The sequence below is a fragment of the Carassius carassius genome, chromosome 37 (genome assembly GCF_963082965.1).
Source record: "Carassius carassius chromosome 37, fCarCar2.1, whole genome shotgun sequence".
Lineage (NCBI taxonomy): Eukaryota > Metazoa > Chordata > Actinopteri > Cypriniformes > Cyprinidae > Carassius > Carassius carassius.
In genome coordinates, this window is record NC_081791.1 from 22,375,254 (window position 1) to 22,393,294 (window position 18,041).

Here is an 18,041-nt window from a genome sequence, read left to right on the forward strand (position 1 = left end):
ACTAATATTTAAATGACTGATAATACAAATATTTATATTAAGTTATAATATTATACTAAAAAAATTACACGTAAAAACAGCAGTTATATGATAATTATATGTATTATTATTACTACTAATTCTACTATTAGTAGTAATTGACCATGAATATTATTGTGATTTACACCTGAGAAGACAAAGAACCGCATAATGAGCTGCATGATGAGCCTTTCAGTCAGGTTTGTGACTGAGAGGGAAGAGTTTCAAGAAGGAATGTGAGGACAAAATAAATGTGTATATGTTTATATTTGTAGTTTATTTAGAATATATTTAATTATCCCACAAAATAACTTGAGATTCACTTGCGAGTGAAGTTAAACAGTTTATTAGGAACAATCAAAGCTGAATCTCTTGCATCATCACTCCAGTCACATGATCCTTCAGAAATCCTTCTAATATTCTGATTTGCTACTCAAAAAAAAAAAAAAAAAAAAAAAAAAATATATATATATATATATGTTAATGTTGAAAAGAGTGGAGAATAATTTTTTCCGATTTTTTTGATGAATAGAAAGTTCAGAAGAACAGCATCGTTTGTAACATGATTACTATATTTATCATCACTTGTGTGCTCAATAAAAGTTTTAATTTCTATACTGACTATATATATATATATATATATATATATATATATATATATATATATATATATATATATATGTGTGTGTGTGTGTGTGTGTGTGTGTGTGTGTGTGTGTGTGTGTATATATATATATATATATATTAGGTGTGTAACGGTACGCGTATTCGTATTGAACCGTTCGGTACGAGGCTTTCGGTTCGGTACGCGGTACGCATTATGGACCGAAAGGTTCGTTGGACTAATTAATTATATTTGTAAAAAATAAAAAAAAATTGTGAAATATAATATGCGTTCAACAAGGTAGCCCAATGACCCAAACGACGTAACAGGCAACGCCCCTGACACCCCCGAAGAAGAAAAAAACACCAACTTATATGTTTATGTTAGGCTACTCAGTCAGGCGCTCGCTCACTCAGTAATACACGCTGAAGGCTCGTTTGCAAAATGGCCAATGCATTTAACAGACCAGAAATAGAAGATCCTCCAATAACCAACAGATCTGGTGTTTGGGTGCACTTTGGATTCCCTGTAAGCTATAATGGTGATGGCAAGAGAGTGGTGGATAAAAAAACAAGGATATGTTGCATCTAGGGTACATCAGCGGGAATACAAAAAAAAAAAAAACACCAGCGGGAATACTTGAAACATGTCAACTCATTTACGCCGACATCACCTTAGTGTGTCAGTATCTGGGTAAAGATGAAAAAAATGAGAAACATACAAGAAAAAAATTATCCCCGCAGCATTTAGACAGACATTGCCAGTGGATTCAAACAGGGCAAAAGACATCACCACGGCGATTGGTACATTTACGTTATAGCCGTGGATATGAGACCTTACTATTTACCATTCCTTCTATCATCACCATTATAGCTTACAGTGAATCCAAAGTGCACCCAAACACCAGACCTGTTGGTTATTGGAGGATCTTCTATTTCTGGTCTGTTAAACGCATTGGCCATTTTGCAACGAGCCTTCAGCCCGTACTGAGTGAGCGAGCGCCTTACTCTGTAGTGGAAAACGTAGGTTTTAAGAACATGCTTAATGTAATTGAGCCCCATTACAATATTCCTTCACAAGCCCATTTCAGACAGACCGTAATTCCTGCTTTGTTCCAAAAAACATAAGCCCTATAGAGAACCAATTGAGTAAAAACACACTCAATATAAAGAGTTATAGAGTTACATATAAAAAGTTACATCTTTGTATTTGTTCATAACTACTACAATAATATAACATTTTCATTTTTTTATTTATAAGGAGCTTTTTTTGTTTTATACAGTATGCTGCTAAGAAAACACCATAGAAGATGGGTAAAGAATAGCTCCATCATTGTTCAATGTAAAAAACACTTTGTTAGTTTTAATAAAAAAAAAATTTTAAATCAAGGAAATTTAACTGCCAATTTTTTCTTTTTGCTGTATCTAAAACATACTGAACCGTACCGAACCGAACCGTGACACCAGTGTATTGTATCGAACCGAACCGTGAATTTTGTGAACCGTTACACCCCTTATATATATATATATATATATATACACACGTGTTAATTTAAAAAAAACTAAATTCATTCTTTTTTCTGAGGTAATCCAAAGCTTATCCCTCTCAGTGCGTCTTCTTGTGGTGAATTATGACTTATTCCTCTCAGCGCGAAGGGAACAGTAAAATAAAAAAACCTTGAACAGTATTGCTGCTTTGTTTGCTTATTTATTTATTCTTTAACATAAGAATAAATAAAACTTCTACTGATTAAATAGTTATCTTTTTATATATATATATATATATATATATATATATATATATATAATTTGTTATATTTAATAGTAATAATATTATAATACTTTAATAAAACACAAACTTTTTAAATAAATTAATTGTAAATTATTTAATGTTGAATTATTATTACTATTATTATTGCATTTAATTAATTTAACATTGGTTTGTTTTATTAGATTGCTTTTGCTTTTGTTATATTAAAGCAATATGCTACTCAAGGCTGCTTTGTATTGTACCTAACAACACTCTTAATTGTGGTAAAATCAATGTAATGCACATTGATTAGCACATCTTGTAGCTTCTTGCTTTATTTATTTATTTTTCTTCTCAAAATCAGATGCTTGGCTAACATCAGGGAGCATTTTTAAGCAGATTTTCCCCAAAGGTATAGCTATGTTAGAAATGTGCATAAATACAGTTTCTACAGACACACTTGAGTCAGATCACAGAGTGTATTGCTGCATTTCTCCAGTGAGGCCCAGAGATGCCACCTTTTTTATTCGATTGGCTGAAAGCAACTTCTGCCAGGTGCTTTGAGGTCTTCCCATGACCCCGGCTGTGCCAACTCAGAGCTGTGTGTGTTAATGCGAGTACTCAGATCAAGTGCTGCTGGAATATTGCATGGCAGTTTATTTATTTGGATGTTGAGCAAGACACAAATGCAGCGACTGCCGTTGACTCCAGGGTCCATAAACAAATCATCAATCGAGCATCACCTAAGAGGGTGTTCAAATAAATAGAGCATTAAATTACTCTGTAGCAGACATTTCAAATTAAATTAATCCTTCTATTGTGTGTGTGTGATCTGTGCAGACCAATACATTGTCTGCTTAGCTTTTTTTAGGACAATGTAGTTGTTTTGTTTTCTGTACCGAATCATTGGACAGTCCAATGTCCCTTGTTAAGTTCTAAAAACAAAAAAAAATACTGAATTTTTGTTCCGTTTATAACTACAATGTTAACTGCAAAAAACATTGAACATTTTGAATGTTGTGACTGATTAAAACTGTAATTATACAACAGACCCAGTTCCAGTACTTGAATTTGATTGGCAGAGCAACTTTTCCCAGTGTGTTTAGAGTTGTGCAATGATTGATTCTGGTTTGACTTTTATGGAGCAGTAATTGACAAGGTAATGGACTCTTCCATACAGTGACCTCCAAAAAGTTCCTAAATTACCATAGAAATAATCCAACTGAAGAAGGAAACTCACCTATTTTGAATGATGTGAGGATGAATAAATGATGGGTTTAGTAAAGATTTTTGGGGGGGAATTACTTGCACCAATGATGAGACCGTGAACATTTATCGAGAAAGCAAGTAGCATGAATTTTGGAGTTGTTTAATGAAGTCTGATTGTTGTTACATCTGCAAGGTACGCAATGAGGCGTTGTCCCTATGGACCGTCGCGTCCTCCAAAGCCCTTATTACAGAATGTGAAAATCCATGCACAGCAACCTGTTAATCACCCATAACTCTGCCGCGGCTTATTAAAGCATGACCGATGGCATGAAGAGCTCCTCATAGCCTTATTCAAATCCCTCAAGTTAAAGGCAGATAACTCAGATGTGACCGTCTTCGGCTTTGACTGGGAGTTTCTCCTTTTGTGCATGTTACACAACAGCTGCACATAAAAATATAACAATTTTTGAATTAATTTCTAATCAGGGAAATCACACAAAATAAAATGTTATAAAAAATAAAACCTGTTTAACTAATCACATACATCAACTTTTACAGTCCTGCTAAAAAATATATACCTCGGTACTCGATGGCAGGCACAAGGCTTATAATTCCCAATCTCTGCCTTTCATTTTTTTGGCCCTTTCTCATGTAAGACCAGACGCCTCGAGCCTGCATCCATCCATTCTTCACAGTGGGATTATTGATTTCATTTTCATATTGCTGCAGGTCCTTCGTTGTAAACAACCTTCCCCTCTTTTCAAAAAGTGAATTGATCCTCGGTCTGCCTGTGTAAGAAGGAACCAATCAAAGCGAACACCATTATCTTTCTTTTTTGCAGCCGCTTCCCTTTCTCTCCTCCTTTTGTGTCCTGAAATAATAGAGCTCGCATTGGCAAACAACATCAAGTATAATGGCGAGTTTGTTGGCGGCACAGATTTGAAAAGTTTTCCGAAAGTGCCAGGCTAAAGTGGTTTGAGTTCAGAACAAACTTATTGTTCCAGCAGCACATTTACACAATATAATAGATGGCGAGGATTATCTTGTTTGCGGTAATGGCTCGAAAAGCTTCACGTGGCCACATTGAGAAAGACCTTGAGGGAAATGGATGGAGGGGCTTTTTCTTTATTTAATTTTTATTTGTGCGTCTACAGAAACGTGTGTGTGTGTGGGGGGGGTTGGTGAACTAGAAAACTGATTTGCGCAGTGTTGTAATTTATACGACAGAGACCATTGCCTTGCCATTTCTGAAAGCCTTTACTTCAAAAAGGTGCACTGCTACGGGGACCCAATTATACCTGTTAATATATTCGGGCCTGGAAACGCAACATATATGCGTGGAGTAACGGCTCTCCTTCATTTAAGGCATTCTGCTTTTATCAAAGCTGTAGAAAAGAGTACATTAAAATTCATTGTAATCTTTCGTCTTTGGGGAAACTAACTAAGATAAGTGGCTGTGTTGTTGATTAGCTGAACATGTGGATCTATAGGCTGAAGAAACACTCAAATGGGTTTTAGAAGCTGCAGTGCTTTACTGGCTGCTGTCTGTTGGCTAAAGGGATTACGACTACATTACTGCTTCTTACCCATGATGATCAAGGATTCACAAAAGCAGAGAGGTGTATTTAATGTCTGTTTTGCCATTTTTATCTGTCGTAGAACCCGAGGTGTGGATGTTCATTGTGTGTATTTTAACATGACCCTTAAAATTGACCATGTTCACTTTCATAAAGTTAAAGTTTACCTAAAAATGAAAACTGTCATCATTTATTCGCTCTCATGTCATTTTAAATGTGACTTAGGTAAATGAAAGTCAGTGGGTTTCAAAGAAAGTCATATAGGTTTGGAATAACATGAGGGCGAGTAAAAAATAACATCATTTTCATAATTTTGGGATATTCTTGGTCTTATTGTGCATGTTTCTTCAGCAATAATGTGATGAAAAATCACCACTGCACAAACATGTTCCAAACTTGTGTGAATTATTTTTGAGCGTATAACAAATATAGTTTTTTTTCTTCCATGCATTAAAATGAATAAGGAATTTCTAAAGGGTTAGTTCACCCAGACACAAAGAATTCAATTAAATACCCTAATGAAATCTTTGAGATTTCAGTCTATTATACCAGTTCCTGGATTTCATTTACAAGAAATCCATATGAATCAAGTGGTGTGATTCATAGCCAAATTTTCACTTTTGGACAAGCTATCCATTGAAACTTCAAAATGGACAAAAAAAAATCATAGATTTCAAAATGTTTTGAAATCATGATAGATTTAGGTGAGAAACAGACGGAAATTTGAATTTTTTATTATTTTTTTGTTGTTGTTGTTTGTTTTTACTGATCATACCATACCATCCTGTGAGCTGATAACCACTGTGACTAAATATTTGTGTTTAATTTAAGAACTGATTCAGTCTAATCTGATTCAGTCTGAACTAATCATTCAGATTACTTTGTTAACTGGATCAAGTGATTCATCATTCTGCCCTAGTGAAAAACAAAAAACTAAAATGTATTTGAAATGCATTTTTGTGCTTAGTATACTACAAATACATTAACATATTTATGTGCTTAATAATAAATATCCGGCATCTGTACTTTTGGTGTACTAAACTGGTATAATAAAATTTTGCTAAATTGGAACAGCTATTTTTCTGCTATATGCACTTTAATTGTACGAAAGTAGCGCTGAAGTCCAACTTAAGATAAACTGAAGTATAGCTGATTGTGCTAAAGTGGAACTATTGCAAGTATATTTCAGGTCCACTTTAAAGAGCTTGCATTTAAAGATTGATATTACACAGAGGTCATACAATCCTTATTAACAGTGATATTAAAACACTTTTTAGGCATAATATTAATGTGCACTGTGCAGTAAGGAAATAGGAGAAAGGAAATAGGAGATATGTCAATAAGAGATATGTCAATAAATGTTAATGGATTTGAAGCATGCTTAGTATGACATAAATGTATTTATAAAAGTGAAGTGAAGTGACATTCAGCCAAGTATGGTGACCCATACTTAGAATTTGTGCTCTGCATTTAACCCATCCGAAGTGCACACACACAGAGCAGTGAACACACACACACACACTGTGAGCACACACCCGGAGCAGTGGGCAGCCATTTATGCTGCGGCGCCCGGGGAGCAGTTGGGGGTTTGATGCGTTGCTCAAGGGCACCTAAGTCGTGGTATTGAAGGTGGTGAGAGAACTGTACATGCACTCCCCCCACCCACAATTTCTGCCGGCCCAGGACTCGAACCCACAACCCTTCGATTGGGAGTCCGACTCTCTAACCACCAAGCCACGACTTCCCCTTTAAAATAAATGATGCCATAGGTTTTTTTTTATTTTTTATGAATGCGTTGAGTTGATTTTCAGCAGGCGACAACCTAAATTTCAGTCTGTTCCCACACAAAGCTATTGTATGACTTTAGAAGACTTTGGAATGTAGCTCGCAAGTTGTATGGACCACTTTTATTATATTTTTCTGTACTTATGTGTCTTTTTTGAAGTTTGAAAGCTTTAGACCCTATTCAGTGTAATTGCATAAATCCAAATCTTTGATAGGGTTTATATCTTAGAGATAGATCTTTACAGCAGTTTGTGTGTTGTTAGGCCATTGTTGCGAAAATAGATTCAATTTGCACCTACAGTTTTTTTGCTGTAGAAGGGTATTGGAACCAAATATGACAATACACGGTGCTTGTAATACAAAAAGATCAAATCAAGAAAGGCTGACTACATGCTTGGCTCAACCGTCTTTGTAGCCGTAATTCTCCATTCATCTTTCAATCTGTACTTCTTCTCTTGTGTCTTGCTTCTGTGCTTCCCCCTCCAATCGTTCTATCGCTATTGTCTGCACTTTGTGTTATCAAACGGCATATCAAACCTATTCTGAAGGCTTCATTTTGGCTCAGGCGTGCCACATGGCCTATGAACATCCTCACAAAGCCCTGAAGCTGCAGTCAGCAGGGGACCTGGGGCCAAGAACCTGAAACACAATGGCTCATGTGACCTTTCTGCAGCAGAGCCGCAGTTGCACCACTGTGCCTTCCTTCTGATAACCCTGAGTCCACCGACTGGACAGACATTGTTCTGCTAAAAAGCAGCTTCAAGACTTGAACTATAAAATCTCTTCTTTTTTGTGTGTGTGGATTTCACTGAGTAACACTGCAGTCGACTCTCTTTTTCAACACTGTCCAGGTTTGATAAAAGTGCATTAGAAATGGCTTTCTTGCTTTGTTACCCCAAAAGCATCCGTGTGCTGTTTCCCATTTGGCATCGGAACAAGGCGGTTCACTTTGTCTGTCTGGTCTCCAAAAGCTCTTTCCTCTGTTTTATTCTATTGAAGCTGTTAGGAGGAATAGAAAATACTGTTTGGACCGGCCATCACTCCATCCACAAAGGCAGGTTTGAAGTACCTCCACGGACTGGCTTCAAAGAAAACCTTTTTTTTCACAGTTGTCATCAGACATCATAAGGAGAGCAACCAAATTGTGGGTTTCTTTACCTACAACAAATAGGGGTTTGTTTGCTTTTTTGTTTTCAGAATAAGCTTATTTTGTTCCAGACTATTCTTATGGAAGAAATGGCTTCTCGTTTGAAAAAGCATTTTGTGAAAAGTGAATGCTCCCATCATCCAACTAATACAGGGGTATTTTGTTTTTGGTATTCTATCTTGTTTCACCCCTCCTTACTACAACTGGTGGTAAGAAGTTTGTTCTTTGAGTACCAGATTGCCTGTCAAGTGACTGAAATGATGGATCTCCGGTTTAGAAAGACCTATGCAGATGGGGGGAGCTGAAATCTATACTATACAAATTTAACTATTGTTTTCCCATAATGCATTTTTTATTTGTTTGTTTACTTAATTACTTTTTTTTTTTTTACATATTTTTTATTAATTTGTTTTATTATAATAGCACATATAATCAAAACATTTATTTTATTTTTTATATTTTATCTTGCAACCTCTGCATAAACCGTAAAAGAGGTGTTACTTAATTTATGGGCAATTTTGTCATAATTTTGTTTTTCTTATCTAATATATTTCACTTTTTTGTTACATGGTCACATTAAAACCTTTTTAACGTGCCTTCATAATTTATTTTTGCTTATTTTCAAATGTGTCAGTGAAGAGCAGGCCTGGGAAAAATCAAGTTAAATATCACATGTAAATAGTGTTGTCAGAAGACCCGGTACTTCGGTACCAAGTCGGTACAAAAAAAATGAAAATGTCACGGTACCAGGTTTCTTTTAAGTACCGGTGGTACCGAGTACCCGGTCAGCCCAGTTCTTGACGCATACAGTGCTATGATTTCCGCGAAGCAGAAAATGTGGACGGCATCTCGTCATGTTTAGGGGCACGGAAATGTCGCCACAATAACAGACTGGTGTGTAAAACTCTCGGACATATTTTAAAGATTCTTTAAGTTCTGTGCGAACTTAAAATTGGTGCGCCCTCTATGGTACAGGCGTGAATTTACATTCCCTTCAGCCTCAGGCGTGTTCATTTCACTTTTGGGGTAAAGTAATGCATTACTTTAAAATTTACAAATAAATATCTGAGTTACTTTTTCAGATAAGTAAGTTTGGGATACCCCCAATCATTACCCCAATCGCTATCCTAAACGTTACCACGTTACAAACGTAACACAGTTTAGGATACATAACGTTCATTAGACTTATGTACATAGGAGTTGTTCATTTAATTCCAGACATGTTAAAAGTGTAATTTGCACAACAGAAAATCTTTAGCAACAATACATCATTTGAGATGTGATGGAAATTACATATCGTTGAAAATGGTTTTGAAAAAGTAATAAAATAATTCCCATTAGATTGATATGTCCTCTGTGAAATTATTGGTAATGAAAGTAGATGTGTAAAAAGTTTATTTCCGGAGAGTTTAATTTCTAAAAGTTCAGAGGTCCATATGTGCTCTAGCTGAAGAAACACCTAAAGATGGATCTTTGTTTTTCAATAAAGGATTTGACTTATCTAAAATTAATTATTTTATATATACTCATATGGTCCTTGTGCCATACATCTTGTTTATTGAGTGAATTTATATTGGATACGTGCTGCAGGCTGGAAATGTAATATTGAGTTTCCTCTTGTACCTCATAGTTATGTTGTAAAGATTTTGAAAGTGTGTTTTTTTGTTCTGTTTAGATGTTTGTTTGTTTTTGGATGATGATGATGTCATTAGATCAAAGTGCATTTCAAGCTTTATGTCCAGAGATGAAAAGGGCAGAGGTCATGCATATAATCGTTCTTCCTCACAATGTCCTGTCACACCAGACATGATGTAGTGGTCGGGGAGCTTGGGGTCATGAAACCCACCTGACCTTTGCGAAAGAAAGTAACTGACATTGTGCTTGTGTTTGAAAGATAAAGTGTGAGTCTGTTTCTGGCTTCCACATGTTCTGATGCTCTGGAGAGTGCAATCTGCTTCAGTGCCAGCTTCAGTTGTACGAACAGCCATTAAGGCCTATTCACACTAAGCACAGAACAAATGTTTGTTGTGAACAAGATTTAGAACAGAAACAATGGCCATAAACCGAAACATTGGTGAAATATCTATTATACTACGATCTAAAGGTTTTGGCTCAGATTTTTTTTTTTTTTTGGAAATAAGTCTGAATTTTCAGGACTATTACTTCAGTCTTCAGTGTCACATTATTCTTTAAAAATCATTCTGATTTACTTATTTGCTGTTCAAGAAACATTTCTTATGATCAATGCTGAAAACAGTTGTGCGGCTTAATATTTTTGTGGAAACTGATCCATTTCTTTGTTGATTAGCACCACCTATTTTTTACGAGAGTTAATTTAGCCTACTTCTAATCTAGCCTGATGAATATTCGTTATGCTTTTGGTGTGAATAGACCTTTTGTTGGCTATTCATTTTGCATTTTAGTTTCACATTCGATTTGAATAGGCCTTTAAAGTATTTTGTCCAGGTTGGCTCTTTTTTTAGAAAAAAAATTTACATACCTCCAATGAAACTTCCTGCCTAATGAAAAGTGAGAAAGAGGTTGATCAGCTCTTATCAGGCTCATTAAATGCCTTATTCAGGACATGCTTTATGCCAGATGTGTTGTGGAGTACTTCTTCTTGCATATCTGATTGCCTGTGTGTGTGATTTATCTGATGCTGAAATGAAAGGAGCAGACAGATCAGAGAGCAGCACATCCGAATGGAAGTTAAAATCAGCAGAACTTGCTCCTAGATTGAACTCACTGTCGCTGCTGGCGATTTCTTTCCCTTTTTCCCCCTCATGTACTCTGCTCATTGCAGAGTTCAGAGTCGAGCTCCCTCTCGGCCTTGTTTGTTTGTCTTGTTTGATCGTTCTTCTACATCTGCTTCTCTCTTGTTTGCCATCGTAGCGACAGCAGCTGTCTCTCTCTGCCCTTAATGGAAAAGGGGAGTTTAGACAACACCTCAGAGAGGAGTGCTATACACTGGCAGCAGTTCACATCAGCCCGACTCTTTCTGTAGGTTACATCACTTTCTTTGATGGACATCCAGTTTACTATTTAGGTTTATAAAGGTACACAATGCCCCAACAAACACCAACTACTTTCACATTTGGGTGTTGCTGGATCACGTTTGTTAACCCTGGAGCTACATTCATACTGTAATCAAAGGTTTACATTATACTTTTTTTAAATTATGCTTTATAAAAATGTATCTGTGATTTTTATTATATTTCTTTATAAATATATATTTTTATTATGCTTTAAATTCAATATATAATTCATATATAATTCATTTATAATTTAATATGCTTTATGCTTTAACATGATATACTTTCATATATTTTTAGTACTACTTTTATGCTTTATAATTATTGTATAATTATAATAATATGCTTTCATTATGCTATATATAGCATAATACATAATATTCTAAATGTTAAATATATTTTATTTTATTTTACACTTGAACTTTTCAAATCTAATATGAAATTATATGTATATATATATATAAACAAGAGCACACACACACACACACACATTCTATTGTAGATTTGTTCTTAGATTTTTTTTACTTACATTGATTAGAGTTCCTTTAATCAATTTAATCTTCCTTTCTGGCCTCATGCGGCAGTTTTTTGTTACGCAGAATTAAAATCAGTCTCACTCTTGTCTTATATACACTCTCTCAGACTCTTTCTTTCTTGCCAGTATTCGTCCTTCATGCATTGTACATTGTGAGGAATCCGTCACAGCCTTGATATTGATCTATCAGCTGTCTTATTTGTGTTATACGTTTCTCAGCTCTCAACCTTTTTTATGACACCCACTCCTTACCACACTGCCATCAACCAAAAGTCAATACAGCACACGTGCGGTTGGTGTTCCTAAAGTCTCAGTGTTGGGCCTATTGTAATTATTTCTATATCCTACACTCTTAGTTCAGCCTCCCCTCCACCACCAGTTAGTTCCCTGTTTTGATCAAGGAGGGTCCTCAGAAGGGTTATCAGAATTTGATTCTCTGCACAAACACTGGCTTTGGCTGCTTTTGACCACAGGGAAAGACCGTTCAATCGATAAGGGAGTGAAACATATACAAGCGTGCTGAGCTGACAGTGGCCTTGTGCAAAAGCTGTGTAAGGTGACAGCTGTTCAGCTTCTTTGTAATACTCAGCTTATGTAGGTTGTGTTACTTATAGAGAGTGTGCTTTAGTGAATTTAAAGTATCTCTCTTCCTTTATGGAGCCTGTATTTGAGGGTTTTTATGTTTGGGGCATTGATGTGACCCCTACATTTCATGTGCTTAAATGTGTATACTTTATTTTATTCTAAAATAGTGTTACATTTAAAATTTTTTTACTTGTGTGCATATAAAATAAATATATAATAATTATAAATATATACTGTATTAATATCAGGCTCTGAACTGGTTCAAGGAATGAAAACGAACAGAACGGAACCAGAAACAGAAACCAAATCAAATTTTATTGTTGTGAACAGAATCAAAAATTTGAAATGGCCATTAACCGGTTAATAACGTTATTTTATCATTCCATTTAATATTTGAAATTTGCTGTCAACCAATCACGAATTCCAGCAGTATGGCATATGCAAATGTGACGCTGAAGCAAACGGAATGTGAAATGTCTGCTCAACTGTGAACTCATCATAGGAAAGTCGCAATGGTAATGCACCGCCTTCTGGGCTGGATTAAGACCACATTGGGCCTGATGCTGCAGCGCAAAACAGGCCTATTTTTTCTCACCATTGGTGCATGCGCATTTGACACTCATGCGCCAGCATGCTTAGCCTTTCCTGCCCAACTGAGGACCGCAGCTCTCCTTTGATTATTCCCAACTTTGAGAAGCTCCGCTCGACGGAGTCATTAGACACCATTATGCACAGATAGATGCGCAACCCAATTTTGACATATGGAAACGTCGGAGAAAGATTTAATGATGACAAAAGCTCGTACAAACTTTGCTGATTTGTTCACAGTCACTGGTTTCTGAGTGCGCATGAATGCAGCAAACTGTAACAGTTAAGCGGTTTAAAGAGGCATTTATTTATTTTCGGGTAAATTATCAAAATATTTAAAAAGGTTTGCTGCATGGTTAAAAAAGCTACGTGTGTGTGTGTGTGTGTGTGTGTATATATATATATATATATATATATATACATATATATATACATACGTTTTTTAGAGAGAAAAAAAGATGATTTCATTCAAAAATAGACAATGCAGACACAAAATGTTACAAACATTAGGTTACAATAAACACTGTAAACATAGCTAGGCTATTTTTATAATCATTTATATTTTTATAATCATCACGAATACGGAAACATTTGATTTTGTGTCAAATGAGAGACCCATTTAAATAATAATAATTGAAAGTACAAACACTATATAATAAATAACATTTTAGCATCCACATACATCGGGAACATGGAAACATTTGGATTCGTGCCGAATGAGAGAGGTAAGCTTCAGCTTCACCTTAGATTAATTTGTTTTTGAATTGACGTTTTCATAGCCTAAACTTTAGAGGATTTGTTTTGGAGAGAAACTAATATCTGTTTTTATAATGTTTGTAAACATTTTGCTTTAGACTACAGGCATTTTAGCCTTCATTATTACGGAAAGTAATAGGGTTAATAAAATGCAATGTGAGCCGCGTCTTTTTTTTAACAATGGAGCAAACTTTTTTAAATATCTTAAAAATACTTCGATGTCTTTAGAGTGTTGATAGATTTTTTTTTTTTTAAGTAGCTTACATTTGGCCAAAATCTAGAGAAGATGATGCTGTATTGGTTGTGACTAAGCGTTAGATCTTTATTTTAGGGGTTGACCGATCGAGATCGGCCGATCGTTAATGCGCATCTCACCAGTAAAGCTGGTTATCTAGTCAGCGGTAAATTCCATCAGGTGCGTGATTTCACATAGAGCCGCTGTTACTACACAGAGCCTTGTTAACTGTCTAGTTGCGCAAATAAACGCTGATGATGAACGTGGATTTGCGCATCTTCTCAGTTAACAATGGCTCTGTGTAGTACCAGCTGCTCTATGTGAAATCACGCACCTGATGGAATTTACCGCTGATTACACAACCGGTTTTACTGATGAGATGCGCATAACGATCGGCTGATCTCGATCGGTGCACCCCTACTTTATTTATTTATTTTGAGTAAAGAAAATGCTATACTTTATTATTATATTATTATTAGGCAAATTATAGGCAAAGAATAATGTTTTAAAAAAATAACGTTATTAACCGGTATTTTTTCCACCCGAACCGGTTTCAGAACGTAATTATATCAGAGGAAAGCAGAACAGAAACGTTAACATATCGATTCTGCTCTGAGTGAACCGATTGAATTTTTTTTTTCCGTTTTCAAGCCCTGATTAATATACATTAATATATTTTATTACAATTTTATTTAAAAAAAAATATTTGAAATTTCATATGTATCTTTTGTAGATTTGATATTTTGGAGCTTATGATTATGTATTGTTTGTGTATTGTTGGACTTTGTCAGTGGACAGGTTAAACTTGATTGTGGTGAGATTGTGGTGAAACTGAGTTTATTTTCTTAACTTCCAAGTCCAGGGCCAAAAGTGTCCATAGCTGAAGAAACATCCATTCATCTGTGTAGGCTACATCTTTTTTATGATCTCTTTTTAACCTGCCCAGAAAGGCAATTTTACATTTATTTGAATCTCTTCGAGGACCATGCACAGTAATTGGTATCAATGCTGCAGATTTTCTGACCCAGGCTCATTTGTACCTCTGGGCTGAAAAACATAAATCCACAGAGGTTAAACTGGTCCTTGGTGTTGCTGACAGGTTGTGTTAATTAACTTCCACCCTCTTCGATTGCAGCATCTTTGCTTTGTCCACATGTATGCGGTAGGAGCTTCAGAGGTCAAGGCCAGCATTCAGAAATAATAGTTATGTGGGTTGCTTTGAATCTGAGTGATGTCATTGCAACGTCCTCCCTTTTGCCTGATTCTCTTTGTTTCCCTCTTCATCTCCCTTCTCTTCTCATGCCCTGTCCTCCCTCCATCTCCTCCTGCCTTCCTCTCTGGCACACACCCACTGTAATGTATGGAGCACCCCCGAATGACTGGAATTAAGGGCCTGACCTTTAGTGGGTGATGATTACCCATGCAATGTGGTCCACCCCCTCGCTCATGTGGGCCCCAGTCCCACAGGCAGTGATGGCAATGACTACTGATTTTTTTAATGTAAACTCTCTAAAATATTGTTTTTGGCCAAGTTTTGTTTCATCTCTGCGGGAGCATCACCTTGTGCTTTTGCTATGTGGAGGCTACATTGTGGTTATATATATATATATATATATATATATATATATATATATATATATATATATATATATATATATATATATATATATATATATATTAAAAGCACATTTTCATCACCTTTTTCAAGTATAAATTTTGATGGCGTTTTACGTCTCATGCTTAAATACAAACAAACTTAAAAATATGTTTATAGGACGGTGGTAATTACAATGATTTATTTTTAATTACTGTTATTTCCTGAATGTGTGCCGTGTCATTCAATAAGAATTGTAGTAAAAATTGTCATATTGTAATTGCAAAATAAAAGATAAATAAAAATAAATTGTCTAATGTTTAAGTTATTAATTTGACAAGCCTCAAAGGCGTCAACAGATGCCCATTTTTCATAAGTTGAGATGATTCTTTAGGGTCTTAATGAATAGTCTATTACATACTTTGGTTCAAATTTCTCAATGGTAGTTTAAAAAAAACAGCCTTTTTACACTGTCAAAAACAGCTCTGTTTACAAGCCGTTTCGGTGCATGTCGCTTTAAATGCTAGTGAGCTCTGCTATCCCCTCCCCTCTCCCTCCGTGGAGTGACGAGGGTAGATCAGGGGCTGCATTCCCTTCAAAAACAAACATACTCCACCACCATCCATACTGGGAGTAAATGACACCTGCTATGTTCATTATTACATCCAGCAACAAAAAATCCTTAATTGCTTATGAGACATCCTTGTCTACATCTGCTCTGGCCATGAAACAATGGTGGACTGATGACAGCCCACTCGGGGCAGGTCTGTGATAAAATGCCAGTGTATTTCTACATTCGTGGGAGGGACCTACCAAAACTACATCACCTTGTCCAGAATCTGAGAGCAGCCTGATCTGAGACGCTGCTTATGATTTATGGGGATTAAAAAAAAAAAAAAATCCTGGGTGGGTTTTAACCATTATCAGGTGGTTGTGTACACACACTGCTAAGAAACATTTCAGTTCAAAAACGTATACAATTGAATTTGGTTGACCCCTTTAATAATCAGGTGTATATTATATTTCTGTCATGTCTGCATCAGAAATAAAAAATAAATGTACAAAGGACTTCAGTAATTACAATTAATGAATTTATTTGTTATTTTCTTTCTAAATATGTGCAGAATTTTATAACGATGCATTATAATTTAAGTATGATATTATTGTAATATTATTAATGTACATTTGACTCTAACATTTCTTTGTTGTCTCTCCCCTTTTTGTCACTCTCATCCTTTCTGAACAGAATCTGTTGGTGAATCACGGATAGAGAGACCGCTCATCTGTGTGTTGGGTTTCATGGGCCGCTTCATCTTTAGCCTCTCCATCCAATTACATCTGATCCCAGGACTCTGAGTCACACTCCAGTGTTCTGAGCAAGCTTCATATTACCGGCCACTATGAGTATTTCATTATCTGTAACAGTGCTGAGAATGGGATCATAGACATGCAAGGCTTGATTTCTATGAGAGTACACTCAGGAAATCCTGATACTTTTATTTTGTCGGGATTTTATTTATGCATTGTATTTTGGCAAAAGCATATCTACATAAATGGATAAATGCCCAAAGCTGGTCCTGTCTTTTGTTTTCCTTTTTCAGATATTTGAGATCCATTCTGACAGTGTCTGAAACTGAATCAGTCTGTTAGTAAATAAAATCATGGTGTGTTATACATTACCTTTCTGATGTTGCCAGTGAAAGGCATAGTTCAGCAAAAAAATATCTTTCTTAAATTTGTATTCATACTTGTGTTGTTCCAAACCCATGTACTTTTATTATTATTATGGGAAACAGAAGGAGTATTAAAAGTTACTTTTTGCAGTTCTTGTCTTTACAAAAACAGTTGTAAAGCTTTTAAAAAGTAAAAAAGAACCATAACACTGATGATAATAATAATAAAAGTAAGCATTATTATTATAATTAGTAATGTTGTTGTTGTAGTTGATACATTTTTAATCATGGAAATAGGAACAGTTACGCAAAGACAGGATAACCTTGAAACAACTAGTCAATAGTCATAGTCAATAAAATATATTATTATTATTTATAATATGATAAATGTAATACTATAACCAATATAATAAAATTTACTACAATATGTAATAACAATTATAATATTTGAAATACCTGTTTAATGTTATAGTCTATATTAAAACTAATAAACTATAAAACTATTAGTGGTTGACCGATGTATCACCAGGGTTAATATATCGGCATCAGCCGATAAGTTTTTCTGCTTGGCCGATGTGTTCGAGGTGGAACTTTTATTTTGCCAGATCACACAGTGCTCACATTCTCCCTCTTGTTTACTGTCGTCGTTAACAGTTCTGTCTAATATGGATAGAAGTCTGTCTAATAATCCAATAGAATGGTTAAACTAAGGAATTGGTGTATACAGAAAGTGTTATGATGATTGCTTATATATTATTAGTAAAAGAAAGGCAAACATAATATTTTCTCGTTTGCCATCAGCATTAAGCAAATATGCGATTATATAATTTAAACAAATCTTTGAATAGTGAACCTTGCAAACTTAGTTGAATCCAGCGGTGAGATTGTATGCTTTAAACTCAAAAATTTAAAAATTTTTAAAATTTTAAAAATAATTTCAAATTATGCTGTGCT

At 35.3% G+C, this 18,041-nt stretch overlaps 1 protein-coding gene across 3 annotated transcripts in view; it reads left to right on the forward strand.

Annotated features, from left to right (window-relative positions):
* Positions 1–16,984, forward strand: part of chchd6a (coiled-coil-helix-coiled-coil-helix domain containing 6a) — a 77,754-nt gene extending 60,770 nt beyond the window's left edge. For all 3 annotated transcript variants that reach the window (XM_059528227.1, XM_059528226.1, XM_059528228.1), the window contains one exon: positions 16,661–16,984. In XM_059528227.1, coding sequence (XP_059384210.1) covers positions 16,661–16,684 — 24 coding nt within the window. In that variant the 3' untranslated portion in view covers positions 16,685–16,984. The remainder of the gene's footprint in view (positions 1–16,660) is intronic.
* The last annotated feature ends 1,057 nt before the right edge of the window (positions 16,985–18,041 follow it).